This window comes from Plectropomus leopardus, chromosome 17 (genome assembly GCF_026936395.1).
Source record: "Plectropomus leopardus strain MGB_pleo_1.0 chromosome 17, ASM2693639v1, whole genome shotgun sequence".
Taxonomy (NCBI): Eukaryota; Metazoa; Chordata; class Actinopteri; order Perciformes; family Serranidae; genus Plectropomus; species Plectropomus leopardus.
Window position 1 is genome coordinate 29,220,217 of NC_142192.1, and position 20,256 is coordinate 29,240,472.

The following is a 20,256-nucleotide window of genomic DNA, read 5'->3' on the forward strand; positions in this document are numbered from 1 at the left end:
AAGTTCAACAGGATAAAGTACTGCAGGTGAGATCTTTTCAGGCTCTGTCAAACTATATCTTCCCTAAATCAACATGATTACATGACTATTGACATGAAATCACGTATAATGCTGATTATATTATTTTATTACAAACAACAACAGAAATACATAGAACAGTAATTGACATAATTAGAGTCAATTAATTGTGGATAATATAATTAATACTCTGTAAACTCTGTAAACACTATAAGTCATTTGGTAATTTAAATATAATTCTAACCTTAAATGCTGCACTGCAATTTCAATATAACAGCAGCATTTTAATGCCATTATAATGTGTCACAGAGACAAAAATAGGTAAATATGCTTCTGATGTAATAATTTTCAGCAGCGTGCATGTAGGTATCAGTGGCAAAGCCACAGGCTTCACTTCCTGTCATGATGCATTAATGGGAAGTTCTGTCAATCAAACACAGAGGGAACAAGAGAGGAAGTCACACTTAGAGCAGACACACTCGGCGCATCTAAATGACAGTTTGAGCAGAGACAATAGAGGCTGTTTCCTCCTTTCTGTGAACATGCAGCTGCTGAAATACATTTTAATTGTCCAACTGGGCTGTTTTTGTCAAGGTAATGTATAGTTTTTTTTACATCCATAAACTTCATATTTAAAAATTACTCATAAACTGTCAATTCTTCTGTTTGCAAAGGACTTTATTATGGTTTTATTAAAGCCGACTGCAAAAATAGATTTCTTTGCTATTTAAAATTGTTACTATATTTAATATAATTGTTTTTCAAAATCTGTTAACACTAGCAACTTGTAAACTACAATAATATATTTTTTAATTAAATTAATTGAAACCAAAAGAGATAATTATTGTCTGTTATGTGAGATGGAAGACGCTGGCATTGTCTTCTATTTTACTATTTTTATGGCACTATTTATCACAAGACAAGTAAGTAACACTATAAATTTAAATGCAAACTACAGCAGTAAAATACTGGCAAATGTATCCCCAGTTTGGTTATACCGAATCTGATGTATTTTTTGTGAAGTGCATTAGTTTGTTGAGGGAAACTAGGTGGCATTTGGTCCAGTTTTTATTTTTCTTATTTATTTGTTGTAGGTTTGACATTTGAGATTGTATCTATCACATTTGGAGAACTATATTTATTTATAGAAAATGCCTTAAAGAAAATTAATTTACAGAGGTGGAGTCGAGGTTTAAAGTAATTAAAAGGATGAAAACATGCAGAAGTAGAGTTCTGGATAAAAAACAGATAATACACCTTTTTGTACATTTGAATTGTTTTACATGCATTTCTAATTTCAATCTTGAATTTTACAATATTTCCGTTTTTTTTTATCCTTCTCTGCAACAGTAATCTTTCAGTACAACCTTAGCAGCACGTGTGGGGCAAATAAATCTTTGAATCTTTTTAATCCTTTGTTGTGGGTGATTCAGTCACAGGGGAGTGGAAACATAAAGATAAATGTGGTGTAAAATGTAAAATTTGAAAAACCGCTCATGGCAGATACATTAATTTAGTTGCGGTGTGATATCTTATTGTGTTTCACCCACACTGCACTCCATTTGGTCAAGTGGTTACTCTCCAAAAGTCCTGCGGTAGGTGCAGTTTGATGTGGTGTGTCAGTGAGTGGCCTGTAAGGGCTTGATGCTCATGCAGTGAAAATAAAAAGTATTTTCCTCTCTTTTCAGCTTTGCAAAACTCATCCACTCAAACAGACCCACCTGGTGTCCAGGTGACAGAAGAGAGAAACAACTCGGCAGGGAGAATACCAGAGGAGTTCAGCAGTAAGTTAATTATTTTCTGCTATACACAAACACACAGCTGTAACAGCGTTAACACTTCTGTCTGTCCAAAAGAGGAAAAACATTTTTATGCAGCGATTGTGTGAATAAATTCTCGCTCCTGTTGTCACAGGATGTGGGGTGACCTGCTTGTGAAACACATATTGTGAATTCTGCAGGTGCAAATCAAACAGTGAGATAGCAAAGCATTCTCCTACGCAGACCCCGGTTTGCTCTGCAAGCGACCTGTGCTGCTCTTTGTTTCTATCTAAAATACACCCACGATCAGATAGTTTGGAGTGGGGTTACTGACTTTTACCTGTCTGTGCGTTATTGAGACATGAGTGACCAAAAACTCAGAATCTAAACGTACGGAAATCTTTTTCAATCAGTCTGGACATTCAGAATAACTAAAATCTTATTTGCCATATTCAGTTCAATTTTCAATTACAAATGACAAAAAATAATAAACGGACATAGAAAAAAATACATATATATGTATATATTCCACAGTGAATGACAATTCCAGACTTAAACCTCACTGAGCTCAGTTCAGGATGCAAACAATGCCATTTTCAGATTTTACCAACCTACATATATACCTATTATAGGTATATATGTATTTTACCAACCTACATATATACCTATAAATCATATTTTTTATTACAGCAGAACAAGTAATAGTCATGATGTCAGTGGTAATAGTAAAAAAAGGTACTTGAATGACATGCATATTCCTGGTCAGGAACAAACCCGAGACTTTGTCGTTAACTCTGCCATCTTAAAAGGCTTTAAAATGTTTTAAGTGTCATGCAATTTTTTTCTTCAATAAATGATAATGACAAACATTTACAATTTGTTACCATAGGAATCAGGGCTGTAGTCATGTATTTTAATTAACATTTTTTAGGAACTTAGTCAAACAGATCATTTCAAAGTATTGTGAAACAAAAATCTTACATCAGGTGTTTTCAAAGTTTTGATGATTTTGGGTGCCAAAATATGATTGAGGCGCCGCACCAGAAAAGTGCATGCACTATACATACTTTACCCGTTTACCTCTGACAGGGAATAAAATAAGAGACAATAATAACAAATAAGAGAACAAAAATGGATACTTTTGAGTTTAAAATAATCACTAAATAAGTCATTTTCTGTTTCTGTGTGTCCTCAGGTGACCCTTACGTTCACAGACTCTCTGGTAAATGCAGTTTTGCTCTCAGGATTCCCGGAAACAGGAGCAGTGATGTTGTGGCATTGCCAGCCGACTCTATAGATGTGCTGGTCGAACAGATCTGCCAGGATCTCGGCTGTGGCAGCACCTATCTTGTGAACAAAACCAGCTCACCTCCCAACACCACCTGCTTCCACCGCTGTGTGCATGGAGACGGACGTTTGCAGAACTGCTCACAGACTGTGGAGGGAAACTGCTCTGTGATTACTGAAGCTGTTTGTGGTAAGTTTTTTTCTTTAATATGACTCAAGTCAGTTTGATAACCTTAGACAAAATTAATAAAAAAAAAAAAAAAAGCTTTGGACTTAAACACCAATGACTCCTGACCATGACCAATGACTTGGACTTGAGCTGTTGGACTTTATTGACTTTATTTAAATATTGACACCTTCCCCAAAACTCAAAGCAGGCTCTATGTCATTTAAAGAGTGTACCACATATCGATTATTTTCCCTTCAACTAAAATTAACACTATGTTCAGCAAGATGACACTTAATTCCCCAGCACCCCTTACTTTGAACAAACTAGTTTCAAACAAACCTTTGAAAAACCTTCATGATTTATGCAAATTTTACACATTTTTACACTGTTGTTAAAATTGCATTACATTTGATGAAGACTTGTTTAGGACTCAAAATTAAAAGTTTAGACTTGCAAAACTTGAGCGCAAAGGCGTGAGACAAACCTTTTACTTAGAAAACACTGACTTTCACCTCTGTCTTGTCCTGATTATAGGATAGTAATTTAAAAGAATACTGTGTTTGTTTTCCTTTTCAAAGAGCAGTTACATTTGCTTGTAAATTAATTAATTTATTTGACCTATCTTTACAAAATCTTTCTAGTCTAAGTACACTGACGTTTAGTAGACTACTTTATACTTCTACTCTGCCATATTTCGGAGGCAAATATCCTATTTTTACTGATGTTTAATATAAATAACATATTCAGATTATTAATACTAAATAAATAAATAAATGAGGTATAATTCAGTATTAAGCTATACTTAGCAATATATTAAAAAGTACATATACTGTATTAGCTTTGCCGTTATCAGATGCAACATCAGTGATACAAATACCTTGATAATACTAATGTCGTTGCATGTAATAGAATATAAGCCTATTGTTGTTGTTATTATTAGATGGGCCATTCTGAAAACCGTATTTGTTTTGTACATTAAATATATTTTGATGCTTATGTAATACTCTAATCTAATACTAATAATCTAATACTTATGTACTTTTACTATTCTTGTAAAAAAGTATTTTTACACCATAGTATTTTTTTCTTATGCTAAAAAAAAATTAGTTATTTGCATGATGATAGGACATAATGTTCCCAAACATAACACAGATTTAAACACGGTATTAACATCTTCTGTTAAGTAAATAGTCCAGAAACTAAATCGGCCCCTCAAGGTTACTAATCCAAGCAGACGTGTTATTCTAATGCAGGTGATAAACTCTAATTAATCTCTTTTATAGATTTGCGATACAATACGATGCGATACGATACGATACGATACGATACGATGCGATGCGATGCGATACGATACGATACGATACGATACGATACGATACGATACGAGATGATAAGATACGTTATTGTCCCTGTAGGGGAAATTTGTCCTGGACTCATTGATTGCATTGATTATTATTGATATTTTAATTTGAGCTGATAAAACTTAATTATTTGTGAGGATTAGAAACTGATGGATCTCTTCTATTGTTCAGTTACTGTTAATATTATAAGATAAAACTGAGATAAACTAGCAGGTTTTCTCTGCCCTGGTTCATAATGACAGCATGTCCTCTCCTCAGGGCACCAGGCTCTGCGGCTCGCCGGGGGCTTGGACCGCTGTGCCGGGCGTGTGGAGCTGTGGAGACACGGGAGGTGGGGGACCGTGTGTGACGACCAGTGGGACCTACGGGATGCCAACGTGGTGTGCGCCCAGCTGGGCTGCGGTTACGCCCTCAGTGTGACGGGACAGGGCGGCTCTTACCCCCCGGGCAGAGGACCGGTCTACCGGGACGAGCTGAACTGTACCGGCCGAGAGGAGAACCTGTGGGCCTGTCCGGCCGCCCAGGACGAGACCGACTGTGGACACAAAGAGGATGCTGGGGTCATATGCTCAGGTCACAGCTGTTATAATGTTATACATATTTAAAATATTTAATTTATTTAAAATAACTTAGTTGAGCTTTTAAATTAATTTTTGACCTTGAAAACAGAAATTTGACAGAAATGTATTAGTTCCATGTCAACGTACGTTAGCTTACTAACGTTAGCTTTTTAAAGATGTTGAAGGCCCAAGAAAAACAGCTAGCTAAGAAGAACAAACTTTATTTCTATCGCATAATATTTTGTTAAGAGTTACTAGAAAGTCCAAAACACAACAAAACTAATAGCTTACAGCCACGCTAGCAGCTCTGAGGCTGAACGTAGACCCAAAACTGAAGTGTTTTGAGCTAAATGCTAACATTAGCATGCTAACATGCTAACAGTTTTTTTCTTTCTAATTCTACAGTCCGAAACAGACGTACTAAAATATAATAAACAATTACGTAAATAAAGAAGATATAATCAAAAAAAAAATGAAATAAATAAAACAATAAAGTAAAACAATAAATAGAAACATATTTATCTAAAATATAATAAACAATGACATCAGTAAAGTGGGCAGAGATATCAATCTAAGAAAACATGGAAAAGCAAATAAATTAAATATTTTAGATAAGTACTTTTTAAATAATAATAATATCAATAAGAAGTTATCAGTCAAATCAAATTTTAAAAAAGTAAAAAAATAAAATGAAATATGAAAAAGTAAACAATTGAGTATAAAAATAAGTAACTAAAACATAATAAACAAAATCATCAATAATGTAGATATTGCTCAAATAAAATATGAAAGTCTTTAAGTAAAAAAGTTATTAAAATAAATATGAAAAATAATTATGTAAGACACAATAGAAAATAACATCAGTAAATAAGCTATCAGTTGAATTAAATCTAAAAAATGTGTCAAAAATACAATAAATAAACAATTACATCAATAAAGTTAACTTACTATCAGGGGGCTACAGAAAAGAAGTCTTTAAAATATAGCAAAGCGTGTTCACCTGATTTTAGTTTGTTATAAGGGTTACTGTGTTTATGTAGATAAGGTAGGTTTACAAAAGTATGAGATTTTTTGTTGTGATATAAGTGTGTTTGAAAATAACATGGTTTCATAGCATCATGGGATACAGTATTTCATTGTTATTATTTTTATTAGTTACAATGATCCTTAAAGGCTTAAAACACAAGTTGTTTTTTTGCTCAACAAATGCTTATTCAAACTGAAACTGGAAACCATTTTTTTAGGGAAGTGTGTATGAAAATCCAGACTGGTAATTTAAGAGGAAAGGAGATGCAAACGTGCTGGTCATACCTTTGTCGAGTTTTATTTTTAAAAATATCATAGATAAGCAAATGTAAATAGTATGATTTTCAATTTTCATACCACTGTATATGGTTTTAATGGTATAGCGCTGCAACTGTAGTCACGGCAATCCATTCAATAGTTGTTGAGACATTTCACCCAAAACCACAAATGTTAACCTCATGGTGGCGCTAGAGGAAAAGGTAGGGACCACCGAAATCCTTAGGGTTCATCCTCTGGGAATCATTTATGTCTGTACAAAGATTTTTGGCAAAGTCCTGCCAGTGCACACCAGTCCAGCTAGAAAGATTTGGTGGAAAAATACAAAATGCTGTATTCATTTTTTTGTTTGTCCAAAATAGGTCAACTTTACTATTATTTGCCCATAAAATAATCCCTCCTGTGTAGCTTATAAAATGCAAACTACACCTCAACGTAAAAATATCAATGACTTCAGTGTCCTCGGTGGTGGTGTCATAAGTACAAAACTGCCCACTAGGGATTCATTTAATCAACATACTGCAGAGAACATTATATGTATTTCCCACCAATAGTCTGTATTTCCTGTGTGTCTGTGCAGAGATGAGAGCAGTGAGACTGACTGGAGGTCTGGACCGCTGCGCTGGTGTAGTGGAGGTCCACCGTAACGGCAGCTGGGGTACGGTGTGTGATAACTGCTGGAATGAAAAAATGGCCTCCGTGGTGTGCTCCATGCTGCAGTGTGGAGGCAAACCGCAGCAATTCACCCAGTTCAATCCTCCTCTCGCCCACAACAATGGGTCACTGTGGTTCTATATGTGTGATCGACACACGCAGAATCTGTGGCAGTGTGATGAGTATGTCAACCGAACACACCTGTGCGCAACCTCAAAAGCATCTGGAGTCATCTGTAATGGTGAGTGAGAGTTTTTATGATTGTTAATGAAGTACATTTTATCCCTAAACAGCAATATTGGTAAGGTTTGAATTGGCCTCACATATTGCAACTGTGTCCAAAGTCCGAAATATACTATATGTGACACGACACACAATACTGGTTGACCCTCAAGGCCCGCTTTAATGTTAGACACACTTGTGTCGCTCTGCGCACAAAATAAGCTTTTCAAAATAAAATTATATATAAATATTATTTTCCTACTTTCACTAAGTTATTTTTTTATACCAGCATCAGTCCTAATCCTTAATATCAAATATTTATTGATTTTCAGAATTTTAACCCTTTAAATGCCAGATTTTTGTCATGATGCCACTATGATTTTAGATGACAAAAGACAAAAAACGAATTATTTTCTATATACCACATGCTGTGTATATATTTTTTTCGTGTATCACAGCCTGGGATACAGTATGTCAATGATTTACAGCAACATTGATTGTGACAGTAACCCAGCGGAAATAGCATGTTCTCTTTATTCCATATATAGTAAAAATTAAAATAATTATTATAAGCAATTATATAATTATATTAAATTTAATTTTGCTGTGCTGAGAGAGCTTTTTTATCTATCATATCATCTATCAGGACTGCATAATTTCCTTTAGTTTCCTTTGTTTAGAAAAAAAAACAGCCCAAAACCTCAAAATTACTCCCAAACTCACTCTTCTTCTTTATTTTCCTGCTTCTATTTTCTCTGTTCAGGATTTGCAGAATATTATTATTATTGTAGAAATATTAAGTTTTTGTGGAATTCATATGTATTATAAAGATTACACATGTGAATATTTTTCTTTTCTTTATTTGTCAGCTCGCATCCACAAAGTGTTGAACTTAAAAAGACAATATTTTTTTGCCCTGCAGGCTCCCTCGGGTTTCCTGCACCCACCACAGCCCCGACAGCTAATACAGCTGTGATGACCACGACGACAACGGGTAAATATATTTTATTCTCACTTAAAAAAAGACATATTTAATAAGTTATGTTGATAAATGTTGTTTTGAATATTCTTTCACTTAGTTAAGATGGTAAGTAGAACAACTGAACACACACTGAGTCTTGGATCAGCTACCAGAAAATATAAGATCTGTGTGTGTTTTTTCTTTCTGTCCATCGATCAGGTGCAACCTCAGTCAGTCGGGCTAAGGGCCTCTTCTTATCGCCTGCGGCACTCCTCATCACCAGCGCTGTGACTCTTCTGCTCCTCGTGGTTCTCATCACGAACTCCGTGCTCTGCTGCCACTACAGAAGAAGACACGGTTGGTTTTTCACACTTCAGTTTGTGCTACAGTCTCAATACTGTCATGTGTTCATCAGTCCAGAGACAATCTGTGATTTTAGCAACTCTGGACTTGATTTAAGTTCAGTTCTAGTATCTCGGGAATGAGCTGCGTTTTTGCCATTAGGAGCTGTGACCTAAATTATCTTTTAAATCATATTTTAGTTTTTACTGAGCGTGGATTCAGTTTTAGATATGTTGTGGTCTTTGTGAGGAACATGAGATAAAAGTCAATGATCTTTTTCTTTAAACGCGTCTGATAGTGTTCAATCAATTATTTTTTTGCCTTAATTTTCTTCACAAGGGTAATAGGGGACTTTAAAAAAAATCTTGAATATTGGTACATATAAATACTTTTTATATTTTCCGTCATCAAAACATTGAATGGACAAACATATATTTTACATGATTATATTTTTTTAAAAAGTTTAGGAAGTGGTCCATATCTGCAAAAAAAGTATAAATAAATAAATAGCAATTATAAAATAATATAAAATAACAATTATTATTATTATTATTATTATTATTATTATTATTATTATTATTATGTCTTGACTATTTCAGCGGTAATTCAGTTTTTAAAAGCACGGGATATTTAATTTAATCATTTTTTTCAATATATTGATACCTCTAACTCTGATTTTTAAGATAAAAAATACTTCCGTTATAAAGCAGACACTCCAGACTCAGTTAAACACAGCATGAGTTAAAAATGTCACGCAGTTTAACAATAATATTTCCACGTCTTTGTAATTATTTCCACAGCGTTCTTGATCCAGCAGACACGCAGCAGCACGCGACCTCCCTCTGAAAACCATCACAACAGCTACCAGGAAACTGTGGACCTCATCAAGGTCACTCCCAACCCTCTGCAGACAGAAGGTCAGAGGCTGAACATGTCCGAAAATATAAAAACACTCAGTGTGTGAACAGAATTTAAATATCCTGGATACTTACACAACTCAGTCTTTTCTTTCTTCATACCTACATTTATATAAGTTTATATGCACAGTGGTGAGAAAGGTGCAGATCTGTGCAACGTTTGCAAAGCATATAGTCATCTCATCGTCGTTTCGTTTTCTTGTGTTTGTCTCAAAAAGCCCCCTCCAACCCCAGGTATCTTTGGACCCAGCTTAGTAGTGTTGACAGCACGTCAGTAGATACAGACTATGAGCAGTATGAGCCAAGCAATGACCCATCTGTCCCTTTGTCAACCTTTCGGAGTGAGCTATGTTCTTTTATTTCTATTTGTATTCATTCCTGTGTGTTTCTCAGTCTTTGCCTCTTGAGATGTTCTCTTGCTGTGTTTCTGCATTTTGTGGTTAAGGCTGCTCGGCCATGCATGTGTGTGTGTGTGTGTGTGTGTGTGTGTGTGTGTGTGTGTGCGATCTGTGCAGATCAGCGCTGTGTGCAGTGAATGTTTGCAGGACGGTTTGTGATTTAAACATTGCTTTGTGTGCATCATTTTGAATCCAGATTCTCAGAGGTACAGAGCAGACGTGAACTCTTTGATGAGGCCCTCAGGCCTTGACAGCCTCTTTGAGGAAGGTGAGTCACTGGCAGTTTGCAAGAACAAGACAGCGATGGAAATGTTACACTTTGCAGATCTTTCAGATAAGAAACGATATATTCCACCATACATTGCGGCTGTTTCCAGTAATCATCAGAGGGCCTTTGATGTTATGGAAGACCGAAAATGACATAACTGTCAATAAATAAATGGTATTGAATAAATAAATAAATAAAAAAAAAAAAATGAAATGCCAACCAATTAAGAAATAATACAGAAATAAAGTAATGAATAAATAAATAAAATGAAGGGGTAATATAAGAAAAAAAAATACAGAAATACAGGAATGAATAATAATAATAATTGATTTGATTTATCTTTGATATGTGCTATTTTTTATTTTCCAGTCCCTGAACCCACAAATGAAGTGATGGGAGCCTTTACATGCCATAACGGCGGCCCCGCAGAGGCTCCATATGCCAGAGTGTCAAAGATCTCGGTGGACTCGTTTGATACCTCCAGTACGTCATCTGGGGAATTTTACGAAAACACAAACGATTACTCTGCGGTCACTCCCGGTCAGTCGAATTCATTCACCTGTTCTTCTTCTCGTGTACTCACAGCAAGAAAGGGAATTATCACATTTTTGTATTGGTGAAAATTAGTTAAAATGAGTTGGATAAATTCTGTCATCATTTTGGGATATTGGATAAGGGTGTTGGATGTTTTAGTTCGAAAGTGCGTGATGATAATGTTTGAGAGGGTTTAGCTATTTATATATAAGATTCACCAACTGTTTTTGTACAGCCTGTAAACCACATCTGTGGGTGTCTGAACCTTAGAAACAACAACAACAACAAAAAACAAAACCCTGTTCACAACTTAAAGGATATGAAAGCCAAACTGAAACTGTCTCATACAGCTTTCACATGGTAGATGAAGTTTTATTTCCTGTATTACAGATTCAGCACCAGGCCAGTTGCCTGTTGTCAACGGAGACCAACTTTACCCCGGACAAACAACAAGCCTGCAGAGTTCAGGTACATGCCACTGAACAGGCGGAAAATAACATCTGTAGTATTTGCTGATGTTTGTTATTATCCGATCATTAGGTGATGAAGACGACGGCCCCATCTACTCGCCTGTGAGCCCAGATCAGGACCTCACCTCCGAGGATGACTACGATGATGTCGGCGCATTAACAGAAGAGGTAACGTCACCTCACTGAGATCAGAGGGACTGATGCTGCAAAACGGCACTGAGGCGAAACGTACGGCCACACAAAACTGAGGGAGCACAAAGAGCACTAATTTGATGGTTTGCAGGCTAAAATCTTAACATTTAGGTTAAAACTGGGCTCAGTTTGGTTAAAAAATGTAAGTCCAGGTTACCTTTGCTTCATTGGCATTTGAACACTTCCTTGTGTGTGGTAGTCAACATTTGAATTAAATCATACAGGAGTTAAATATGGCCTAGGCATCCAAAAATGTTATTTTGAAACAGAATTTCATGACTGACTTTGACTTTTCCAACTACTGTTTCCAGAAAAGTGCAGTACTATAAGTTAAATTTACAGTTACTGAGACCTGACATGTGATTGCCACACTGCAGATAATCATCACAATGAGCAAGTTGATACTTTATTTTTTTCCAGCTGTGAACACAAACTGTTTCAAAACTTTGGACACTTTCAAAAACCGGTGCATTTAATGATGCTCAGACATCTGACACTCAGATGCCATTGAAAATTGGATATAAAAAAGATCACACTCAGGCATTTCAAATTTTAGAGCTCACTCTGAAATGCGTCATGTCCAAGCATCCTGGAAGTGGACTTTTCAAAACAGCCTTAATCAAAAAACAAAATTAAAAACAGAAAAAAGAAAGCTCATGGTGATGGCTCACATTAAAGTCCCTGCCGGTTAATTTTCTGCTCTGAGATGAATGAAAATCAATGACCTCCTTGAAGGTTGGAAATCAAAACTGAGAAGTAAAGGTATATTTAGGTGTTCTGTGAATGTAGAATCCACTTTAACATATGTTTTTATATATATATACACTGTATATTTTTAATGTGTTTGCATCACAGTTTTTTGTAAATAATGTTTGCCATGTATCCTCCCGTGGATGTAAATAAAATAAAACTATTGACTTCAAGCTTAATCTAGAAAATTATGATGTGCACTACATGGCCTAAAGTATGTGGACACGTGAACATTGCGCCCATATGTGATTGTTGAATGTGTGATATTGAAACCATCGGCGTTGTTCTGCTGCTATAACAGCCTCCACTCCTACAGGAAGATTTGGCACAAACGATGCTGCAGATTGATCCCAAACACCTACAAGAGCGTTAATGAGGTCCGACACAGATGTCGAGCTATAAAGCAAGAAAAATCACAAGTAAACATAATGTGTTTTACATAAAAATGCAAACAGCCACTCACCTATCTGCCTGAAGACAGTAAGGAACCCACATCACAGGCACGCAGAGATGGGCACAAATACATCAAAAACAAATTACAATTGTTACAAATTACAAATACATATTCATCAAACGTATCAAAATAGAATACAGAATCCTAAAAAAAAATTAATTAAATTTACATTTACAATTAATTCACATAAATTTAAAAAACATATATAAATACAAACTTATAATACTGCCACATTGTAGGCATTATAACTTTGACATAAATCTGACTTTAAACCACCTATTTAATGAATGGGCTCTGCTAATTTCCCTCATCACAGGATATTTTAGAACACATTTAACTGAAATATTGCCCATTAATGCACACACACACACACACACACACACACACACACACACACACACACACACACACACACACACACACACAGAGTAACTAATAATTAGCCAGTGAAAATATATAAGTTTTAAATTTGTCTGGTAACATTTGGCATCTTCATTCATTTTAAAGTTGGAGGCATAAAAAAACTGAAAACAGCAACAGAATAAAGTGTGTGTCCTGATACTTTTGGCCATTTAGTGTCTGAGTCTTAAACTGAGTTCTACCACAAGGTGGCGCTATAGGCTTTTTAAAAACAGAGTGGAGTGGAGCGAAGCCTTTACATGTAAACTACAAAAAAACCTTGTAATTCCATAAAATATTTGCAGAATAAATGTTGTCATTACTGAAAGACTTTGTGACAAATACCCATTCAAGCTGCGCAAAGTTACAATAATGCACTGTATTTTTATTTATTTATTTATTTGTATTTTTTTATTGCGAGACAAAAGACAGAACACAGACTAAACTAACACCAACATGCTAAAAACAGCATGAATAAAAACAGTGAAAACAGGTCAGTTAACAAAATTTTCCACATGGTCGAGGAGCTCGGTATGATGTTAGTGTATGTGAGGTGTGTGTGTGTGTGTGTGTGTGTGTGTGTGTGTGTGTGTGTGTGTGTGTGTGTGTGTGTGTGTGGGGTATGTTGGAGAGAAAGATGGGGAAAAAAACAGGAGAAAAAAGATAAATAAATATAAATAAATAAAAACCTAAATAAATTGCCAAATAAATTGTGAAAAAGAAAGAAAAAATTGAATAAATAAATATGAGAAAAGTATAAATTAAATAAGAAAAAAAAGGGCGGGGGGTCGTACTGCTGATACTACTGCTACTACCATCATAATACTAATGATAGTAGTAATAATAATCATAATAATAATACTAAAAATAACAAATAAAATCAGGGTGAGTGACATCCTGCTCATTAAAAAGTTTTTAAAGGGGAACTTTGGTCCTGATCGGGGGCCAACATAAACCGTCAGTTTGAAACCAGACCTGGCACGACTCCTCTTGGTCCATTACATGTGCAGCAGCTGCAGAGCATCAACGCTTCCTCCTGATCCAAAGTTTCGCCTTGAATCAAAGTGATGTCTTCTTTTGTCTACGTAAATATGACAAACTGCTTCAAAAGCACCTGTAAAACTTTAATAGGGTGGAAGTGGCGAATATGCGGATAAAGGTGGATTAGCTTCGGCTCAGCTAACGTGAGAACACGGGAGTGATGATGCATGAGACAGATAACCAGCAGAATTGGGTGTTTTTTGACTGGAAGGTATTTGGCAGGGAGGATGAGTGTGTGCAGGGGGAGGATATGGGGGTGAAGCCGAGGAGAAAAGCAGGAGGTGGACGGAGAATTCGGCAGAGATAAAACGTGTCTCAGAGAATCATATATTACACTCAAATTTAGTCCAGAGCTCTGCATCGAGATAAACAGGCAAATTAACGACCAGATCTCCTTATGAAACTCAATCTCTTTCACATGCCGGAGAATCCAGCACACACACACACACACACACACACACACACACCACTTAACAGAGATTCCATCTAAAAGAATGCAGTCTGATATATTACAGATCCTCCTCCAACAGTTTGCTTTTGTTTTATTCTGCTCCGAGAGATTGATAAATCAGAACCTTAAAATCTGTGGATTTACAGTCCTGATTAACATCAAGGGGAAAGAAATGTAGCGCACCAGTTTTTCAAGTAGCTTGTAGTATTGGAGGGATTAGAAGATCAACCCTTTGTTTTTACTTTGTTCATTAAATCAGTTACACACATGGGATTACAGCTCCATAAGTCCCTAAGTTGCTTAAAGTATCCCGACACCAGATCCTGCCCGAGTTTAAACTTTTGAACTCTGTTTGGCGCAGGAGGCCTCGAGATGACAGTACCTGCCTGCAAACATTATGTAGCACATTATGGAACATTACAGCTGCTGGAGGTAAATTTAATATGAAAAATATTACAACAACAACAACTGCTTGTCCAACTAGCTCTTTCTCCCTTTCAGTTGTTGGTAATGTGTTGACATTATATGTAACACTGTAAGTTGTTAAAGTTCCTATCAAAGTATTTTTGGTGTTACGTAACTAGCTTTAGTTTTTTTTATGTCTTTTTGCTGGCGACAGCTGTGGCCAGAGCCATAATGTTTACAGGCTGTCTGTCCGTCAGTTCTATGCTGTTGAATGCAATATTTCAAGAAGAATTTCTTCAAATTCAGCACAAACGTCCACCTGGAGTCAAGGATGAACTAATTACGTTTTGTTGGTCATAGGTCAAAGGTCAAGGTGACTGTGATCTTGTCTGTCTCATTCTTGCAATATCTCAAGCACACGTTGAGGGAGTTACTCCAAGTTTGGCACAAATGTTCATGTAGACTCGAGGATGAACTGATTAGATCTTGGTGGTCCGAGGTCTCGCATTCATCTCATTCTTGTAAACCCGATATATCAACAACACCTTGAGGGACTTTATTCAAATTTCACACAAATACTCAAGGTCAATGTGACCTTGTATCTGTCTCATTCTCGTGAACACAACATCTGAAGATTGGCTTGATAGAGTTTTCTAAAGTTTGTCACAAACGTCCACTTGGCACAGAGACGCAAAGATGCACAGAGACGCGAAATGAGCGCACAGACACAAAATGTTCGAGCACAGAGACTCACAAATGTGCGCACAGATTCGCGAAATGCACGCAGAGATGCAAAATGCACAAACAGAGATGCAAAATGCGCGCACAGAGTCACAAAGAGACGCGAAATGTGTGCACAACAACAAAGACACACAATGAAAGTAGTAAGGGATGTAAAACAACCACAAAGGGTATCATAAAAATCCCCAAAGACACAAAACTAAAAAGGGATGGAAAACAGCTGCAAAGACTTTCAAAATGACCACTAAAACTACAAAGATGTATAAGATTACAAAGAAATGCCAAAAATACCAAACAACAGAGGCTAAACGGTAAAGCCTGTGTCTTGCTCTTTTGTAGGAGAGGTGGTAGGACCATATCTGTGCCCAGGGATCAATTTCAGTCACACAACCTTTTATACGTAACTGTGAAAACAGTCTTTACTGTGACTGATTGGTGTCTTACTTCACTGTGACCTTGTATGTTTAGCACTTGACTCGGCCTTTGTATTGGCACTGCTCTTTGATTGCCAGGGACATGTTGCAGGATGGACTGCAGCCAGTGAAATGCAATGAGGTCATCAGTTTACGTAGCGCCCCAGATGGTTGCAGACCCTGGCGAAAAATCCACTTCAGCTTATTAATCAAAGCTTTTTTCCCCCCTTTGGCCTAGAACTGGCAAAGATTTACACTAATGCCATTAAATTCACAAATATTCCTCTCTGCGGATTAGTCACTTGTGCGGTGAATCGGCTTGTAAATGACATTACAGCCTGCTGGGCTGAAGCTTGGGTGCCCTTGCAAGGTCTGGTAATAGTGTTGATTACTCTTCACTCATTAGGTTTCATTCACTACCGCCGCTAAGCCCTCATCAGGAGGTCTTACGCTGAGCGGCCGGGCAGGGGCCCTGATCCAATTCACCTTTAAAGTTCAGTGGACCTGTCTGGGTTGTCAGGGGTCAGTGCATCACTCCCCATGCTGTGCACTCCCAGAGAGGCCCTCATTACCTCATTTCCTGTTACTACTGTACCAGACTAGCATTTGAATCTTGTGATTTGGTTGCATAAACTTTGCATTGTTTGTTAAAGCTGGTATTTTATAAAACTGGAATAAAACAATTGGATTAATGAATATGATAATCTGTTGTAATTGGTAGTTGGCACGATGGCCTTGAGGTGCAAAACACAGCAACAAAATAGAAATCACTCACATGTCAGAGCTAAGTGGCAACTGAAGCTGACAAAAGAAGTCAATGCAGAAGTGCCAAAAGTTCACTGAATGGCCACTTGAGGCTCCAAAACAGAGTAAAACCTCACCTGTTAAAATGCCCAATTTTACAGCAGAAATAAACATCCAAATGTGGTCACTTCTGGCTCCAAAAAACAAGATGTTGATGGCTGAAACAACACACTTCACCAATGGGTGATCTCACTGAAGATACATGCATTGTTTGTCTTTAATTATTTTTATTTAATATTTTTTAAAGCTTTTCTTGAAAAAAGCATTTTGTGTGCAGAGTGATAGGAGTGTGTGTAATATTGAAGTGGGCCCTTAAGGGTTAATGAGCAAAACCCTGGTACTTTTTTCAGTCTTTTTTAAGGGGAAATATTGGCCAGACTCTGACAGAGTACCCGTGCTTCAGTGTGTCCTCACTGCAAAAGCTCAGGAGGCTCGTTCAAACATATGTACTTTACAAGAGGATTTAAATTAATGACGCAGTGATATCGACTGTTGTTATTACTTTTTACACAACTTGCTCAAGTTTTACCTTGCAAAAAAAGTGTCTCCATATGAACTGATATGGTCACAGAGCCAACATCTAGGTCCCAGGTTTCTCTGCTAATCAGGAGTGATTGGGTGCACCTGTGATGTTCTCCTCAGCTGCAGTAATCAGCCTGCTGGGAGGTTATTTAGGGAGGTCGGCTTTTCTCTGCTCAGCTGGTTTCAGAGAGTCAACACCTTCAGTTGGCTTTCTGTGTTTTTTGTTTTGAGTGGTAATCTGAGTTGAGTGTATGTCTGAAGTGTGATTCTTCTTTTGGTCATTCATTTTCAGTGACTCCCACTTTGCTTGCTTTCACCCTCCAGTACATGGGCCCTGTTTTAGTTTTCCAAACCATGTCTCATTGCCTTTAGGTTTTATTTTCTGTGGAAAAGTAAAAGAATACAGATACAGTGTCATGTGACAATTGATGATGGTCTCTGAGAAAGCAGCAACCTCTGAGGATGAGAAATGAAGCAGTGAGGAAGTGCCGAAATCAGTTCCTCTAATGGCCACTTGAGGCTGGCTCCAAAACAGATACCCAGAGACCCCCGTGTTAAAATGCCCAACTTTACAGCAGAATAACATGTTTACAGTCTGGTAAAAAATACAGTTTCGGCCTTTACAGCTAATTTCAACATTCATGACAGCTGCAAGGAGAGTAAATTTCGATGCTGTATTGACACAAATATGGTCACCTGTGGCTCCAAAAAAGGTGGCAACAGCTGAACTGCCAAACTTAAGGCTTCACAACCGAAGTCCACAAACCAATAAGTGATGTCACAGTTGCTACGTCCATTATATTTTCATATGGACTGTTTACCTGCTGCTCGAAAGTGATGCATCAATACTACTAACACACCAAATGCCTCCGATACTAAAATCTACTGTACTGCTGCCTACAGATTCTGCATACATGTGTAGATATGTTAATAGAGATTACCTTAAATCTAATGTCATAAAAGCCACAAATGTAGTCTTAGTTGCACATAATAATGTGCACGTTTAAAACATTCAAAACTGCAAAGGATACACGTTTTAAAAAGTGGGAACAAAAAATGATTTTTGAGTTTAAAAAGAGCTAAGGGGAGATATTTTTTCGGTAAATAATTAAACAGTAATATATATTTGAAAAACAACGACTTGGATAATGTGTTTTGCACCTCAGGGCCCCCGTACATTTCTCATAAGACACGTTTACTGGTCTGTACAAAGAAATGAATCCCAACTTGAAAGCTGGCCTGGCAGTGCAGCGTTTAGCTCATTAACTTTTTTTTTCTTCTTCTTAGCACCTCGCTGCAGTTAACAGCCTGCGGCCTCTTCCCCACCAAGTCACATTCATGTAGCTGCCAATCAGGTCAACGCTGCAATTAAGCTGCTTTAAACTTGTTCAGTGGTGCTTGGAGGCCGTAAAAATACTTCCGTTTGAGTGTCAATGGGAGCCTGTGGTGGTTAACGCTGCATTCATGGGAGAATACATTGTGTCCAGTTAATGTAAGACGTCTGGTCAGCGGGTCAAAAGGGCAACGTGACTGAAGGACACGAGGATGTGTGGTAGTCTCCAGCTGTTTAGACATGATTCACTGTACCGTGTTTTCTCTTTCACTTGTCCAACATTCAGTTTTCTCAGACAAGTTAAGAATTTATGGACGCATTTCCTTGTTTGTCAGCGACCAGATGGACTGAGGTTTATGAGTGTGCGGTGCATGTCGGACAGCGGCATCTCGCTCCGAGTACCAGTCAGTCAGGACAGGCGTCATCAATCTTAGTCTGCAGTGAATGGCAGATTGGCTGCCATAAACCAGGCCTGATTGCAGTGTGCTGTTCCCTGCGGAGGGTTTTCAGGCCGAGGACGGCATGGGAACAAAACCCTGCAGTCCAAACTCTGTGTGTGGGACACTGAGACCTGTGCCACACTGTCAGATAGTTTTCTGTATGTTTGCACCAGAGCTGGACAGGAATGATTTGTTTATTCGTGTCGATCGAATATGATCCTGTAACCATTTCTACACTCGAAAACAGGTTTCAGCTGGATGGATAAAACTAGAGAGTGATGACAGAAACCAGACTCATTATAAACAATCGGAGCACTCTCTGAACCAAAGCTGTAGCCACGGTTTAGTCATGGCCAGACTTAAAGTTTGGGGCCCTGGAGCAGAAACGTACTGTGGCCAGTTGGTAATCCAGCCTTATTAAGGACACTGAGGTTATGTCCTCTGTGTTATTTCTAGGTTTTAGAAACCTCGAAAAATAAATTCTGCTGTTTAAAAACTAACCCTTGGTGTTTATAGTTTGATTTTTGCACACTGAAATTTGACCACTTTTAGTCCAACAAAAATCAAACTAGAAAAGTGCACTCAGAAGAATTCAGATATCCACCACGACTGTAGACAGTGACCAAAAAGAGACGCAAAACAACTGCAAAAATGACAAAACAACTACAGAAGACACAAACTAACAAAGTGACAAACAAAGGGACACAAGGCAACTACAAAGAGACTCAAATAGGCACGAAGACACACAAAACTACAAAAATAACTACAAAAAGGGCCAAACCAGAAAGAGACACAAAATGACAATGAAGACATGCAAAACAAGTCCAAAAAGTGTCAAAGCCCCCAAGATCGCTGTAACACAAGGGTTTCATGATCAGTCATACATGTGCAAACTAAATATTCGGCTGACTGGTCCACTGATCTGTAAGTCTGGGTTCTCCATATGGCTGATTGTGGCGGTTCTGTATTGAAAAAATCAAATATACTAACTGGGCTTTAACTAAATTTAAATGTGTCCCAAGTGCAATTATCTTCTGTGCACAATTAATGAAAATATTTGCACCTTTCTATTATTTTTGCTTGCTTAT

The 20,256-nt window shown here is 37.3% G+C and overlaps 1 protein-coding gene across 2 annotated transcripts; it reads left to right on the top strand.

The window, feature by feature from the left end:
- The first annotated feature begins 473 nt into the window (after positions 1 to 473).
- On the top strand, positions 474 to 13,329 carry LOC121958286 (T-cell differentiation antigen CD6-like). 2 transcript variants are annotated; one of them, XM_042507175.2, is made up of 13 exons: positions 474 to 612; positions 1,707 to 1,802; positions 2,974 to 3,255; positions 4,854 to 5,168; positions 7,038 to 7,352; positions 8,256 to 8,327; positions 8,514 to 8,651; positions 9,437 to 9,553; positions 9,772 to 9,894; positions 10,148 to 10,219; positions 10,589 to 10,759; positions 11,144 to 11,221; positions 11,294 to 13,329. In XM_042507175.2, exons 1-13 carry the CDS (start codon positions 561 to 563, stop codon positions 11,407 to 11,409), a joined length of 1,947 nt encoding a protein of 648 aa, XP_042363109.2. In that variant the 5' UTR covers positions 474 to 560; the 3' UTR covers positions 11,410 to 13,329. The 2 variants fall into 2 exon arrangements, with proteins under 2 accessions (XP_042363109.2, XP_042363110.2); XM_042507176.2 differs by lacking the exon at positions 9,772 to 9,894.
- Positions 13,330 to 20,256: the final 6,927 nt, after the last annotated feature.

Coding starts and splice junctions, on each gene's coding strand:
- LOC121958286 (XM_042507175.2), top strand. CDS start 561: ATGCAGCTGCTGAAATACATTTTAATTGTCCAACTGGGCTGTTTTTGT. Junction 1,803..2,973: donor AATACCAGAGGAGTTCAGCA/GTAAGTTAATTA, acceptor GTGTGTCCTCAG/GTGACCCTTACGTTCACAGA. Junction 3,256..4,853: donor GATTACTGAAGCTGTTTGTG/GTAAGTTTTTTT, acceptor TCCTCTCCTCAG/GGCACCAGGCTCTGCGGCTC.